Source organism: Harmonia axyridis, chromosome 1 (genome assembly GCF_914767665.1).
Source record: "Harmonia axyridis chromosome 1, icHarAxyr1.1, whole genome shotgun sequence".
Taxonomy (NCBI): Eukaryota; Metazoa; Arthropoda; class Insecta; order Coleoptera; family Coccinellidae; genus Harmonia; species Harmonia axyridis.
Genome location: NC_059501.1, coordinates 44188937 through 44205971, shown reverse-complemented (window position 1 = coordinate 44205971; position 17035 = coordinate 44188937). Strand labels below are relative to the sequence as shown.

The 17035-nt window shown below is 32.0% G+C and overlaps 1 protein-coding gene across 2 annotated transcripts in view; it reads left to right on the top strand.

The window, feature by feature from the left end:
* The first annotated feature begins 797 nt into the window (after positions 1-797).
* Positions 798-17035, top strand: part of LOC123670847 (sister chromatid cohesion protein PDS5 homolog B) — a 29898-nt gene continuing 13660 nt past the window's right edge. Inside the window, exons 1-4 of one of the 2 annotated variants that reach the window (XM_045604412.1) lie at positions 798-1021; positions 1176-2746; positions 7025-7541; positions 12801-13078. In XM_045604412.1, the coding sequence (XP_045460368.1) occupies positions 1184-2746; positions 7025-7541; positions 12801-13078 (2358 nt within the window). In that variant the 5' untranslated portion in view covers positions 798-1021; positions 1176-1183. The remainder of the gene's footprint in view (positions 1022-1175; positions 2747-7024; positions 7542-12800; positions 13079-17035) is intronic. The other variant, XM_045604413.1, reaches the window with a different exon arrangement.

Below are 17035 nucleotides of genomic sequence, written 5' to 3'. Positions count from 1 at the left end.
AAGAGGAAAATTACTGAATAAAAAAAGACATAACTTGTGTTCGACATTTCACTTATGTTCATAGGAAAATACTTCCATAATATGAAAAATTCCTTTTGTCATGATAACATCATAAATTTTCGTGTTTTCTTCTTATATTCTTGTCCTTCGGACAAGCATCTTGCTTCCCATATATGAATCACTGAGGAAGATAATTGAGAAAAATGATGCAAACGTCCGTGAAAAAAATTTTTGAAACTGTTCATGAAAAAAGGTAACATTTCAAATTTTTCGAAAAAACAGCAGAATATTCCACCATATCAGGAGAAAAATTGCATCAATTGACTATAAGGTGCTAGAGTTATAATGTTTAAATGGATTGCTGCAGGAATTAATGATGTTCAGCGTGTTTAATTGAGTAAGTAGACAAAAGTATAGAACAAAAACTTCAAATACGATTTCCCAACAAAACCAATTTTTGAATTGTACTCTTATTCTACGACGGGTGCGATATATATTCGTTGTAAACCAGAAAGAGCCAGTCAAATGTTTTCTTTAACATGAGCGCATGAAAAATATCCAATTTTCTGAGTTATTTCAAATAATATATGCTTCTATGAACTAGCGGATATTTTTCCGATGACGCGGATTTTTCCGGATATTTTTACATAGAATTCGGATTTTTCAGTGAAGTAGCATTGGTAACACTGAATTGCAATATGATGATCGTTGGCCTCCATACATGTGTATTTAACCAGATCATTTTTGTCGTTGACAGATGAAGTTTGATTCTGTCCCTGATTTCTGTGTTTGCTATTTGGTTGTCTATGGACTCTATGGATAAATTTTGTTGTATCGCCCGCGTCCCTGTTTCTATAATAACTCAACGTGAATTAGAATTAAAAAAATTAAATTGTGAGATATTATCGCAATGGCGTTATAATTTTTATATTTTGCCATAGGAATTATATAGTCGGTTATAGTTACAACAATATCGACTGCTGTTCAATGAAGTTTTGCAAACAGTGCTTTTGATGAACTGGTAAATATTTGTACCAAATATGCTCAATTTAATTCATTCAAAAGTTTTTTTATCATCAATTGCAGCTTAAATATAATAGATTGAGTTAACTTTGTCGTTTGTAAGATGCATCTTATTTTTGACAAAAATTAAAAGCAATTTTTTATTATTGCAGGTATTAACATGTCTGAAATAGTATATCCACCAGGGTGTAGACCTATAGCTGACGATTTAGGGTCTGATGAACTAATTCGTCGGCTCAAGACATTAGCGCATACCCTACAAGCTATGGGACAAGATGAAGGAGCTTACCAACAATATATACCATTAGCCCTACATTTAGCTCAGGATTATTTCTTATCCCATCCATCAAGAGATGTACAACTTCTTATAGCATGTTGTATAGCAGATGTTCTGAGGGTCTATGCCCCAGAAGCACCCTATAAAGATCAGGAACAAGTTAAAACCATATTTTTATTTTTGATCACACAATTATCTGGGTTGAAAGATCCAAAAGATGCTGCCTTCAAAAGATATTTCTACTTACTAGAGAACCTTGCCTACGTTAAATCATTCAACATGTGTTTTGAACTCGAAGATTGCCAGGAAATATTTTGTGCTCTGTTCTTACTTATGTTCAAAATTGTCAATGATGAACATTCTGGAAGAGTGAAAAGTTTCATGCTTGATGTTCTCTGTCCATTAATAACTGAAAGTGATATTGTGAGTAATGATTTATTAGATATTATTCTGATGAATATTGTGGAACCAAGCAAATCTCAACGGAAAAATTCATATTTACTTGCTAAGGAATTGATAATTAAGACTTCTGATACATTAGAACCATATATCCAAGCTTTTTTCAACCATGTACTGATACTAGGTAAAGAAGATAAGAATTTGAAGATTTGTGAAAAAGTATATGATCTGATATATGAATTGAATCATATATGTCCTCAAATACTGGTATCTGTTTTACCGCAACTTGAATGTAAACTACGCTCTCCTTTAGAAGAAGAGAGATTAGGAGCTGTAGCACTATTAGCACGTATGTTTAGTGAAAAAGATTCAGAACTGGCCAAAAGATTTGGAGGATTGTGGAGAGCTTTCTTAGGTCGATTCAATGATATATCTCTTGCAATCAGAATAAAATGTGTTCAGTATTCTATGCATTTCCTAGTGAACCATCCAGAACTACGAAAAGATATAACTGACACTTTGAAACTGAGGCAACATGATTCAGAAGAGAATGTTCGTTATGAAGTGGTGATGGCAATTGTGACAACAGCAAAAAAAGACTTTCAGGTTGTATCCGACTCTGAAGACCTTCTTGAATTTGTTAAAGAAAGAACTTTAGATAAAAAATTTAAAATACGTAAAGAAGCTATGTCAGGATTAGCATTAATTTATAGAAAACATTTAAGTGATCCTGATGTACCAAATGCAACCAAAAAAGCTGTAACTTGGATAAAAGATAAAATACTTCATGGTTATTATATGTCTGGTATGGAAGATAGGTTGTTGGTAGAAAGACTTTTGAATACTTGTTTGGTACCTTACCAACTACCTGCAGTAGAAAGAATGAAAAAATTATATCATCTTCTTGGGACTGTAGATGATCATGCTATTAAGGCTTTTATGGAATTACAGAAAAATCAATTATGTGTTAGAAAATTAGTGCTAGAATGGTTAGAAATACATCGTAGACAAAATTCTATTGATGTTTCCAAAGAAATAGGACTTAAGGTGAGCAATGTATTTCAAATAGAGAATTACAAAAATAATCAAAGCTTTTTATCCATAATTGTTGCCATTTTGCTTTTTTCCATAACATAATTTGTTTATATATTGTGATGTTAACAAAGCCATCATGTGAACTTAAATGAAGTAGTTCATAATTCATAAAATGAAGAATATTTTATGTGTTGCTTCTCTCATAATGAAAAACTAATTGTTATGCTAATAAAATTCTACCTAACTAAAGTAAATTCAAATAATCTTTCTTAACCTTTAATGTAGAAAGGTTGTTAAAGGTGAAAGACAATTTTTTCCTAGAAAGCAATGATCTTCTATGGAGAATAACTTTATATCAGCTCTGGAGTGATAATAACATTCTTCTTCTTGGAGTGCCTATTCGCGACGAATGTTGGCGACCAACATGGCTATCTTCACTTTATCTGCGGCGGCACGAAAGAGTCCTGTTGTTGTTAAGGAGAATCACTGTCTAAGATTCTGTAGCCAAGAGTTTCTTCTTCTTCCTGGGTCTCGCTTTCCGTAAATTTTGCCTTGTAAAATTAGCTGCATAATAACATTAACAGTTGATTTTCATTTGACCTTTTTTTGTTCGGTGGTTGATCATCCGACCACTGACTCATGACTCTGATCGGTTAAATTTATCATCACTTCTACTATAGTGTAGACTAATTCTTCTATGTTGAAATAATAAAAACTACATACATTTGGTTTTTGCAATAACTATTTCATGCAGAAATTACTATTTCTCAAAAATGAATGGTATATTTGCTTATGATGAAAATCAATCATTCTGCCAAATTACTTCTAAGGCGTGAATTAATGGATCTTATTTGAGTTATTCATCACTGATTGTGAATACATTAGGAAGGTATATATCAGGTGAAAAAATAATTTTTCTCTTTATGATGATATGCTCTGCTCCTACAGAAATTGGAAATATGAGAAACATTATACTAAAGAAAATGTATCCAAAAGACATTATAAAATCTCTGTAAAACATACAATGATATAGACTTATTACTCATCTTGGACAACTGAAAAGGTAGGCAAATCAACTTGACAACTAATAATTCGAAAAATTCTATGTATTCTGATTGGGCACATTTTGTATGATACTTGTTGGGTCTCTTGGATTTCCTTCAAAATAATCTGAGTTGATTAATGTATACATTTTTTGTTGATATTCTTCTTTCTTCATCATCACTGCCACTGACCCTTTATCGGTATCGAGTACTATCAAATTTGGATTTTCTCAGAATTTTTTTTGTCTCATATATTTCATCAGTTGGAAATGTTATATTATTATAAGTAGATGGTTTATCATGATGTTTGTCACTCTATTTCTAAGCAGGTCTCTTCCACTTTCAAGTGCTTTTTCCACAATGTCCTCCAATTCTGTTATGAGTCTATTAATTGGAATCTCTTTATTTGATACAGGCATACTAAATTTATTTCCAATTACAAAGTTGTTATCACATTCTTCTTGAACCATCCATCTTGTGTATCAATGTTGATGTTCCAACATTCATGTAGTCTAACTCAATTTGTTTCTCAAATGGAAATGTCTTCTGTAACTTATCCACTATTAAATTCATCTATGATTTAATTGGGTGGTACCTCTGATATATTCTTGATAATTGAATTATTCATCTTTTTCATAACTTTGTTTTTGTAATTTGCATGACTTATTTTTAGCCGAAGAATCTTCTCTAAATATTTCAAGCTTCCTATTAAACTTGGTACTCGCTCCAATCTCAAATAACCTCTGAATATTATTGGTATTCATGCCTATATGGTTGAGAGTCAGATGTCTTCTCTTACATTCCAGTAAGAATAGTCTCCTATTCAACGCTGAAGCCAATTTGATGTTTGAACTCATGTTTTCATTTGTGCTGCTGTTCCTGCACCATATTTTTATTTTATTTATTATATCTTGTAACAACTTAATGTTTCAATGGTTGTACTTTCTGATACTGGAAAATTGTAAGGGATATTGACCAAACTCTGGTATCATTAAAATTTCTTTATTCTATGCGGAGTTTTTGGAATCATTAATTCCATCCTCAGGGCTACTAAAATATTTGAATTAAAATTTATATGAATTTTTTTTTCATAATTAACCTAAAGAACTTAAAGAGGTAACCATAAAGTCATCAATGATTATAAAGTGTCTGAATCTACAAAGATAACCAAAACTCTACTTTAAAGGCAACAATCTAACAGGACTGGGGGTCTCAATAATAAAATCATGAAATATATCTCATCTTAATATCAGGTACAATTCAACATTCATCAAAATATATATCACAACTATCGCATTCAACTTGTCATTACTTTAGACATAATATTCACTAAGTACACAATCTAATATAACAAATTATACACCCTAGCAACATATGTTCCAGTTGCAACATTTAAAAAGGTACAAAAACAGAATGTTGATGCTGGTTCTGAAAAAAATATATATAAAATTGGAGTATAATTTGAGAAGTAGAGGTTACTAAAAAAAAAAGGTTATTCGTTCAGATTCTCTTACTTTGAAGACGCTCATTCTTATTATTTAATTATTAAAAAAATTAGATTTTGTTCTCTAGTATGTAACATGAAATATAGCTCAACTTTAACGTGGTGAACTCGCCTTCTGTTCAGGTCATCAGTCGAGCTTTGGCTTTTGCGAACCCATTTTTTCAAACCGTCACTTTCCAACTTTTCTTATAGTTTCATCCTAAAAGAATACATTCTTTTATCTACTACTATTGAATTATACAGGGTGTTTCATTGGTAACCAGAAATACTTGAACAGTGAATTTAGATATACCCCATTTATTGGGTCTCACTTCCTTGGTTACCGAGATACAGGGTGATTCATGAATTGTGCTCATTTATTTTCGAGGTTATAACAAGCGAACAACCCTTTATATTTGGCTTACATTTGAACTTAAGTGAATTACTTAACGATTACAAGAAAAATCCAGGTCCGGTTTAACAGAACAATTATGAAACGATTGTATCCTTGAAACAATACCCTGTATATCATTAGAAAAGAAAATGGAAGACACACTTATTTATATAATTGTATTCTAAGACAATCAATTTCGACACTAGGCCATCATCAGGTCAGCGTCAAAGAAATAAGTATTTTTTAAAAAAGACATCAAATGTATTATAATTTTACTGAGAAATTGTTTCCATGTATACATATATATCTAAGTGTTAAACGTAATAAGTGTGTCTTCCATTTTCTTTTCTTATTCATCACCAGACACACTAATGGAGTTTTTCGTTAAGAAAACCTGTATATCATATCAAAACCCAAAATCTCAACTCCGTCCGTTCTGTGGTCACGAAAATAATGTTTATTTTTTTGTTATTCTTCTATGATTCTGGTTATGCGATAAACATGGAAGTGCTTTAAATCATCAACCTACGGCCTCATGCAAATTTTCATCTCGAAGTTTTGAAATAACAAAATTTTGAACTGCCATATTCAAGGAACTCCTAGTCCCTTAACAAACAAGCATGACATTAAAGATCCAAACCTACCCTGAAAATTGCTGTCCTTTTGTTCGAAAGTGTATACGGACGGCCGGTCGGACGAACAGAATAGAATTTGAAAACTGATTCATCATCAATGAGGCTTTGGTAGATTTACAGTTGCACTCTATTTTATTATAAGTCGGCGTTCTGGTTCAATTTTGAACTTTTTCAGGACGATTCATAAGTGGAGTAAACTCATTCATTTCAGCGATCAGATCAAAAGTTAGTACTCTTTATTTACGCTAGACTATGGATTTATATGAGGCTTTCACCATTATTCATTTCTAAGTGTTCGTCAAAGTTCGGGAAGTACTTATTCCTTAATTTTTTTGTAATGGAAAAAAAGGATTAGAGCAATTTTTTTGTTGAAGAATAAATATATGCATGATACAACTTTCTGAACAAATATTTATTTCTTTATGAACTTTCAAATTAAAATATTATACAAAAAGTCTTGTCGATGGCTGAAAATGCGATTTTTATAAAATTGAAAATAAAGACGTAAAAACGTATTTTGAATGGTAGAAAAGGACGGTATATCAGAGGAACTTTTGAGATTGCTTCATTCATCCTGAAAAGTGGTGGGATCTCAAAAACGCCGAGGAGAGAGGAGTACTGAAACTTTCAAAGATCAGGAGAATGCCACGTGGTGTAAACCCCCTCTTAAGCAATAAACAAAAAAAGTATATAGATTTTGTTACAAGACTAATCATTGATTTTTCATAATTTCAGGTACAAGCTTTGTCAAGGTGCCTTCCAGAACCAGTTAAAGCTCATGAATTTCTTACTAAATTCAGTGCCCATTTGAAACGAGATAACAGTTTATTAGAGCTAATGGAAATTGTTGCAAGGCCAACTGTCAGTTGTACTCAATGTTCTGAAGCAACTGCTGCGGTACTGAAGAAGTTGGGTCAACCTGTAATGGTCAATCTTTATTATAACACTGTCAAAATGTTGTTAGAAAGAATAAGTTCTGTCATGATTGACCATGAATCAGTCAAGCTTTTGGTGGGCTATGTAGAAGATTGCTTGAAAGGAGGGAATACAATAGAAGAAATTGGATTGCATCCAGCTACAGCAGGTGACAGAGGACTAAAGTTATTGGTTATGTTATCAGTCGTATTTCCATCACATTTCCATCATACTGATGTATTGGAACATCTTTTGGAATTGCTGAAGATAGATGACGAGTTCATAGCTCCGTTAGTGCTCTCTGTCTTCACATTTTTAGGCAAATATAAATGTTTATGTAAGTAAAAATTGATAATGTTGGCATAAAACTAATCTACATATACATAGTATTTCAATGGTTCTATAAAATTTTTGAATATGTTATATTCAACATTTCTGAATTAATTTTTTATTGGTTCATTTTGTCATATCTTGCCATTACAATTTTTTGAAGAAATCTTTGAATGATGAACCAGTTTTGGATTTGAAATAATGAACTCATTTTAAACTCTATCTCTAAATACAGGGTGTTTCCTAAACATGCGGCAAAAATTCAGGGGGTTGTTCCTTGGACTATTCTAAGAATATTTTGTCCTTTGATGATTTTTGAAAAACCTATTTGTTTCGAAGATATAGGGGAAACAAAATTTCAGATAATAACATTTTATTATGAAAAATTACATGAAAATTCAACTCAACCTACAAAAACTGTTGAAAATGACCACCTCTAGCCAGCATACAAGCATCCAATCTTCTCCTCATTGACTGCCGAACCCTTTCAAAAACACCAGGATCATTTCTTATTAAGTTACACCCAGCAATGATCCGATTTCGCAAGTCTTCCACATTTTCTACTGGAGTGGTATAAACTTATCAATTTTTAGTCAAAAAACTGGCCGTTTTTAGTAATTGGAATGTTGTTAAACAAATTTAAAAATAAATTGTACCTACTTAGTAAACACAGTGCAGTACGCATTTTTATTTAAACTATTATTAATTTTAAAAATATGAAAAATGTTGTTCGCCCTGTATCTTCGAAACGAAGAGGTTTTTCAAAAATCATCCAAGGACAAAACATGCTTAAAATAGTCCAAGGAACAACCCCCTGAATTTTTGCCGCATGTTTAGGAAACACCCTGTATAGTTGAGTCTTGATACCTGATTTGCACCAAAAATAATATGGAATCTTAGATCAGATAATGTTATACAGGATGATTTATTAGCTCACTCAAAAACTTTGCCACATGAAAGGTCATGTAATTTCAACAAAAAGACAATATGGGAATATATGTCCGATTTCAATGATTTCAAAAATAAATGGCATTAATAATAACAAAAATGTATGCTTGGAAACAAGCATAAATACACTTGTCAGTTCATTGTAAGTATTCTAATTATTGTTGTATTCTGTTACAATAAAATTGGAACAGAAAGTTAGGACTTGGTACTGAGTTAAAATATACACTTATATAATAATGAATCACCCTGGAGAAGGGGTGATAAGTCCATGATAACCTTGCAATCACTTTGACCTAAAGATCTATTGTTCTAATTCGCAGTTTACCAGTAAGGGCAGCTGAGTTTTTGTACAATAACTTGAAAGAACACAGTGGCGACAATACATTCAAATTTAGCCTAAAAATGGCGAATGGGGCAAGAATACTCTTGATTTAACTGAACTGACACTTCATCAAAATTGAAATTATTAGGCCTGATAGGTTTGTATATATAGGATGTTTATAATTAAGTCGGCACCATTGCCAACTCCGTTATTATTGATGCTATGATATTGGTTAAATGGGCAAACTGATAGCATTTTTAGAGGTCTTCTCGATGTCGAAAACAAGAAAAAATGGACAGTCGCGTTGTCATAATATTTCATAAAATTATATTTTTTTCAATGGAACACCCCATATTTTTTCATGCATTTCGATTCGTAATAACATTCTCAACATCAAAGGTCATGTTACTTTCTTTCGTAAAGGTGAAAATGAGACAGTTGTATTAATTGGAAACATTTATAACAAACGGATTTGATAAAGCGCTATACAATTTTGAGTAAATGTTCAAAAACACTGCCTTCTTGTTGAACACATATTTGGGCCCTTCTATTGACACTATTGATTCACAAATTGAATGCAGCTAGCGAAATGGCTTCAAGAAGGAAATTATTGTTTTGTATATTACTACCAAATATCTTAGTTGTGTCAATTGAGTGGTGCGACATGATGATCATGGGTTTCATGAGTTCACATCCCAACACAATTTTTCTTTTTACTGTCTTATTTTGCTATTAGTTACGAAATATTGTCATTCGTATAAGTACAAAAAAATGGGTGTTTGGACAATCATGAGGTATTATTCATCAAAACAAATAAATTTTTTGTACTAGTGAAAGAAATAAATATTTCAAAATGAGTCGCTCATTTTCCATTTTAGGAAGAAAAGTAATATGAGCTTTGTTGTTGAGAATGTTATTACGAATCGAAATGCATGAAAAAATATAGGGTGTTCCATTAAACATAGGAAATTAGGGTATGAGGAATGCGGCAAAGGCTGGACTTGGCCGTGCCACAATTCTTGCCCGGCGGTATGCTTGGGTTTTCTTGTTAAAAAAAAATATATTTTCATGAACTATTATGACAACGCGACTGTCAATTTTTTCTTGTTTTCGGCATCGAGGAGGCCACTAAAAATGCTATCAGTTTGCCCATTTAACCAATATCTTAGAGTCGGCAATGGTGCCAGCTTAATTTGGAACACCTTGTAGAACAAATTTATTCAACTGAAGAATACCTACTACAGTGACTTAATACAATGGGTCTTCATTTTGAATAAATGCCAAAATTCAGGTTAACCCAAAATGTAAACAATAAGTTGCTATATTTAGGCTCAAAAACCGTCAGCCAATCAAAGACGAGACTACTTGTGTTGCTACTGTGTTTGTCATTTTAAGTTTTGGTAAACTTCAATATCAGATGCTACATCCATTACTTGTTCCGATTTTAAAAACTATGAGCCAAGGTGATATAACCTTTTTCTATGTATAGCTTCAAAATCGCAAAATAAGTGTTCAGCTGTCTCAGTGGCATCTCTATAGAAGCGACATGTCTAGAAACTCTAGTGTTTTGCAGATAATAGTTCACAGGATGATGTCCTGTGAGTGAACCCGTCACTTCCCTCAACACTAGTTTACTGAGTGAGAAGGGAAACTTCTTGGTCCAGCTTGTCAAGTAGGGAAGGAATAACTTGGCATGCCTCTGTCTACTTAGGTACTATTCGCCAGAACCCTAGTTTCCTCTTTTGTTTTCATTCCTTAATTGCCATCAACTGATGGCTAGCTGGGAAACCATAGAAAGGTTTTGTACCCGGCAGTGACCAGGCACCCAATGTAGGAGTATGTTGAGTGACATTCTACACTCACAGTTTAGCTTTGACCTAACACGCTAATAGGGCTACTCTGTTAGCGGGTTCTATGTATATTTTCTTTTTTTTTTATTAACCAAGATCTTTGTGTGGTTTGTGGTGGGTTGTGGCGATTTCGTCCATTCTTTATTCATTCATCCATTTAAATATATTTCTCTTGATAAATTGCATTAATATCATCTTTTTAGGATACCCTCTCAGAGTCATACTTGCTCCTAACCCATTATCGCAAGATTATGTGCGTCTTCGAAATCAATTAATGCACATGGGGCATTTTTTTGTGTGCTAGTCTTATAATGTTTCCTGTTAAGTGCAGAAATTGAGGTTTTTATCAGCTTGGTATGCATGTTTATCTTTGTGCAGAGGAAACTTGGATAGTAGTCCCGATTTAATATCCTGATCAATTATCTCCTCCATCATTTTCAGAAGAAAGGAGTAGAGGCTAATAGAATGAAAAAAGATTTTGCATCAGTCCCTTGCTACATACTAGTCTTGGGAATGAAACTTGCATTCAATTTCCCAAAGCCCTCAGGCAAATGTCCCCAAATAAACCTTCGACGAAATACAGAAACGTCTTGGGTCTGTTGAAACTAGTAGATTTCATTAAACAGCATTTTTTTCAAGTAATTACCTATTTTCTTCATGTAAACGACACAATATTAATTACTTGGTGCCCAATTAACAATATTACTTCTCATAGTTGACTGAAGATTTCAATACTCATTATTTCCACAAATATTTCTATCTGTCATTTGCAGATTGATGGGTTTCCATAAATTATTCCACTCTATTAGAACTCCCTTGCAGAAAATTTCCAACATGCACTTTACTATAAAAACTAAAAACTTCCCAAATTAAAATTCCTTAATTATATATTTTTTTCTTCCCTTTTCTTTCAGACCTATATTGTAAATACACTTAAAAATACTATAAATTTTATTATTGACTGAGGGACTTAGGTCGATGGCCATTTGATCATATCAATAAAAACGTATCTATTTCACTCAAGTTGAACGATTACCTTCTCATAAGTTGACAGTTTGTGAAAATGACCTAGCATACATGGGAATATTAATGTACAATACTCTACCAGATGACCTAAAGAATCAGAATATGCATACTTTCAAGAAAGCCGTGAAGTTGTTACTTTTAAAAAAAGGATATTATAGTGTTGAGGAATTTTTAGATGATGAATTTCTTTAAAATAATGGAGGAATGTTGTTTATTTTGACTTATCCTATATTGTTTTATACTATCTATGGGTTAATGAATTTATTATTATTATAGACAGGCGATGGAAAAGGAATAATGCTCATTTTTCAAAATATGTATGTTTATTAAAAGAAATCTAAACAACATTCTGTATATCAACGAAAAAAGATATCTTTTGTTTTTTCTCATTAGTCATCTCGAATGAAATTCGCTTTCTAAAGTGGCTTATTGCACTATAGGGAAGAAATATAAATATTTACCATTTTTCGAAAAAAGGAAAACTTATGAATTTCATCATATGGTATGTTTAAAGAAATTTGTCAACCTGTGTTTACGCATTTTATGAATCAATAATGTGCAGAAGATATTTGGCTAAATATTTTTCATACCCTGTATATCACAGGTCCATTTCAGATTTACCGTTCGAAAAAGTAACTTACATATTATATTTAACCAAAAATAAATTTCAAGAGGACTTACCATAACTTGGAAATATCAAATATTCTGAGCGACTGGGAAAAGAACATGTCATGCTCTCGAAAACTATAAAGTACATATCTTTTATTTTTCATGTAGAAAAAGCTTGTATATCTGGCTGTCAACTATATTCAACAAACATGTCAAAAAATATATTAAGAGCAAAAAACTTTTAGTATAAAACAAACTGCAAATAAAAAAAATATTGAAATCCTTATTTTCTAGCTATATCTTGGAGAAATTGATATATTGAAATACTTGAATAATGCCAACTTGATTTATTATTATAAAAATAAAACACTGGAGTCATTTCAAAACCAAATTTTCAGAACTCCAAAAAAGGGTTATTTAGTATTATAATGAACATTTGTACATCTTTAAATGTTGTTTCATGCTATAATATGTGATAAATAAATTCACTCAATTATTTTGTTGTTTTCAGATGATTCTTTTCCGCATATTATGGATCAGTTGGCTCCAGTATGTAAAAATTATGCCATTACTGGTACTCCAAAACAAGCCAAAGGAGCAATTCACTGCATATATAAAAATATGCCAAATTTACATGATTCTCTTTTCCCAAACATACTAGATGGCATAAAAAACAATTTGAATGCTGAGTCTCCCCACTATAGGACTGCAATTGTAACTCTTGGTCATATAGCATTCAATGTTCCAGAACGTTATAAAGTACAAATAAAAAATATTGTGTCTAGGAAGGTGAGTACAAATTTAAATCAACGCTTTAAGTGCACCACATTTTATAAACATATAAAACTCATTCAGGAAAGTAAAGAGACATTTTTATTGATTAGATTATCTGGTTAAATTCGTACCAGCTATAATGAAAGTTATAATTAATCCTTTTATTATTTTCCCGTAAATGAAAGTGAGGTAATTGGTGTGGTCAATAAAATGAAGAGTAAAACCGCTTGTGGCTATGATGATATAACTGCTATAACTGTTATTAAAAACTCGATTCATATAATTGCCACACCTCTATCACATATCATCAATCGAGCTTTTACGGAGGGTTTATTTCTATCGGCCCTCAAATCAGCTGTAATCAAAGCTCTATATAAAAAAGGAGATCCAAATGATATTCACAACTATCGTCCCATGTTGACTGCATTTTCAAAAATTTTCGAGAAAATCTTAGTGAACCGGTTATTGAACTTCTTTCATAAATTCGGGATATTTTCGAAAAATCAACATGGTTACTTGCGCTGTAAAGGCACCACCACGACTCTCTATGAACTAACATTGGGTATTATTGAGGCAATTGAACAAGGTGAGATGCCCATCGGACTTTTTATAGATCTCTCTAGGGCTTTTGATTGTGTAAATCACCAGAGACTTCTGAATAAATTTGAATTTTATGGTGTTCGCGACAACCAACTTGATCTTCTGCGTAGTTACCTAACTAATAGAATGCAAAGAGTTTCTGTTGGCACGGGTGACAAAGTTCACATGTCCAAAGAAGAAGTGGTTAATGTAGGTGTACCGCAAGGGAGTGTTTTGGGACCCCCTTCTTTTTCTTCTTTATATTAATAATCTGCCTTCATCTATATCATCTATACAATCAATTATCAATATACTTTTATTTGTTGACGATGCAAATGCACTCATTAAAAATTAAGACCTCAAAACTTGCATCGAACAGACGAAAACAGCTTTTGATCAAATGAATATTTGCTGTAGTCAGAACGGGCTCCATCTAAATGTTGATAAAACTGAATGCGTCATGTTCAGGACTAATAGATCTGAAGAAAATTTCCCGAAAACAATAATGTTCAGCAATACCGCAGTAGAAATATCACAAACCACTTAAATTTTTGGGAGTTTATGTGGACAATCAATTGAATTGGTGCGAACATATTCATCATCTATGCAAGAGACTCAATCAGGCTATTTATATGATAAGGGTGTTATCTCGATGGGTAGATAAGCAACTTGTAAGATTAATTTATTTTGCGAATTTTGATTCTATACTCAGGTACGGAATTGTGATTTGAGGTAGTGGTTCCGATTGCAGTAAACTGTTTGTACTTCAAAAGTCTGCTTTAAGATCTATGATTGGTCTAAAATATAGAGAATCATGCAGAGGGCACTTCAGACAGAATAGAATTTTCACTTTCTTTGGGATGTTTGTTTTAGAGTGCGTTCTTTTTGTGAAAACAAGTCCCCATTATTTCGAGGATCTCAAAAATATTAATAACACAAGATGTACCTTTCACTTTCCGATACATAAAATGTCATTAACTGAAAAAGGTACCAAGTATATGTGTATTAAATTTTATAATAATCTACCCAAAAATGTACTAGACATAGTTGATATTAGGAAATTCAAGAAAAATCTCACAGACTTGATTATCAATGTGTGGAACCTTATTCTATTTCAGAATTTTTGAATTATTGTGGTATAGATTCTAGGTTATAGTTTGATTTTTTTTTCTGTTATTGACGGTTTTCCATTTCTTTGTATATTTGGGTACAGGATTCAGGGAATAAAGCTATTTTTATTGTTATTTGCCATTCAAATGAATTCAATGTCTTCCAATTTACTTGAGATAAAAGCAGTTTACACTTAATTCAGAACTATTAAGTCAACTTTACTGCTTCTGAATTTACAGGAAATAGTGGAGGCATTTCAGGCATTGTGACCACTTTTGGCATAAAAAAAGTGTTTAGTCTCCGATATCAAAATTTCTATTTGCAGAATGCATTTCAGACCTTTCCATACAACTTTGATTTCGTGTCTGTCTCTCAGTTTGTGTGTCAGCATATCCTTGTAACAGCCTCCTACAATTTTCATCCAAGTTCAATTAATGAAATTCGGTGGGTGTGGGTATTCAATTTTGGCTTTAGATGATCCCATAAAAATTCCCACTTTAATGGATATAGGCTCCGTGTGACCTTAATATTTCGCGTTTTACTGTTGTGATTTTGATGAAATTTGGTATGGGTACAGTAGACAGACCATTAGGTTGCAGTACACTGCAACAATCATTGGCAGTGACAAACAATAAGTGAAAGTACTAAAAGCATTACTTCTGTTATGCTATTGCTATTATATTTTTCCTTTTCGAAATGCTCTTTTTCTGAGGAAGGACCAGAAATTTATTGATGTATTCAAAACTATCTGTTTTATTTACGAAAACTGTGCGATAAGTTTACCGTGCATATTAAGCTATTTACTGAGGCTGTGTACGTAAAATCAAATGCTACCAACACTCGTTCCATTTATAGTTGGACATTTTCTCAACACTAATGCGAAAAACTGGAAATAACATTCCCTATTCACGACTGAAAGGTATACAAAGAAATCTAACTTGAAACACATGACTGGGGACCATATGTTTGACAATGACAAGTGTTTTTTTTTTTAATATTTTTTGATATTGTCAAAATGATATCCATTGAGGGTCATAAAGAGATTTGTGAATCTGAAGTGAACTTCGATTTTGATAATTCACAGGGGAACAAGAAATTGAAAATAAAGTTTCGGAAGAACCACCACATCAGGGAAATGCGGAGCAAGTTCCAACGAAAAAACAATAAAACGGACTCTAGATGCCGTTTCTAGTTCTTAAGACGGAATGAATGCTAAAATAGCATTAAAAAAATATATTATGATGAAAAAATAGAATCATTAAAAAGAATTGCTAGTGCCAAGGAAAAAAAGCAGAAGCTGCGGAAAGAGCTGCTTCTGCGAAAGAAAGAATTGCCAATGCGTTGGAAGCAATTGCTGAAGGCATATTATGATAATTTATAAATTTATATTCCTTTTGTTTCTTTTTTTTGAAGATTTCTATATTAATCTCACAACTAGGTATAGTGTTATTAATGTTATATTATTGTTATGTTGAACTTATTTCCTTTTCTTTGTTTAATATTGTTATTATCAACAGATATGTTTCATGTTTTGCATTTGGTTCATTTACTTGTCATTTATTGAAATGTTTTTCGAATAAGTTTTTCATAAAAGTATGTTCATGTTAATTGGGACAAACGAAATAATAATAATTTATTAAGAATTCATAAGTAGTTACATTTTACACCAAAGTATATTTTATTGATAATTTGGTTGCTTGGGTAGAAACCACTTGCTCTATTGACCTAAAATATTTTCAGCGTTTCGGTGTTGCCGTTTATATTAGAAAGTACCAAGAACATCGATATTTCAAATAGAATACCATGTATATTGTTGTTTTTTTCGGTTTGTCATAGCCTCTTGATTATTTATATATCTTGTATCATGTAACTTTCTTGTTAGAAAAACGAAATAATTTTGTTTACTATCACTACCTTTATTTAAATTACAGTTACTCAAGTTTCATAGTACTGCAATTTAAATAAAGTTAGTGACACTGAACAAAGTAATTTCATTTTTCTAATTGAAATGATCTATCACAAAGTAACAGATTACTATATCCAATATTTAACTTTCTTTTCCCTACATCTAGCGGTTTTGAGTAATTGATTGATTTACTTCTTTTTTCATGCAAAACAGCTTCACTTAAACATTCATCAATTTGGTACATACTTAGAAATTTTGGAATCCTAAAAAGCTGAAATTTCCGGTATGAATTACTACTATCCCATCATTTTAGTTTAATAAAATACTTCCCTAATCAATCAGGGTTATTCAAAATCACAGGCTTCTTTCTACGAGAC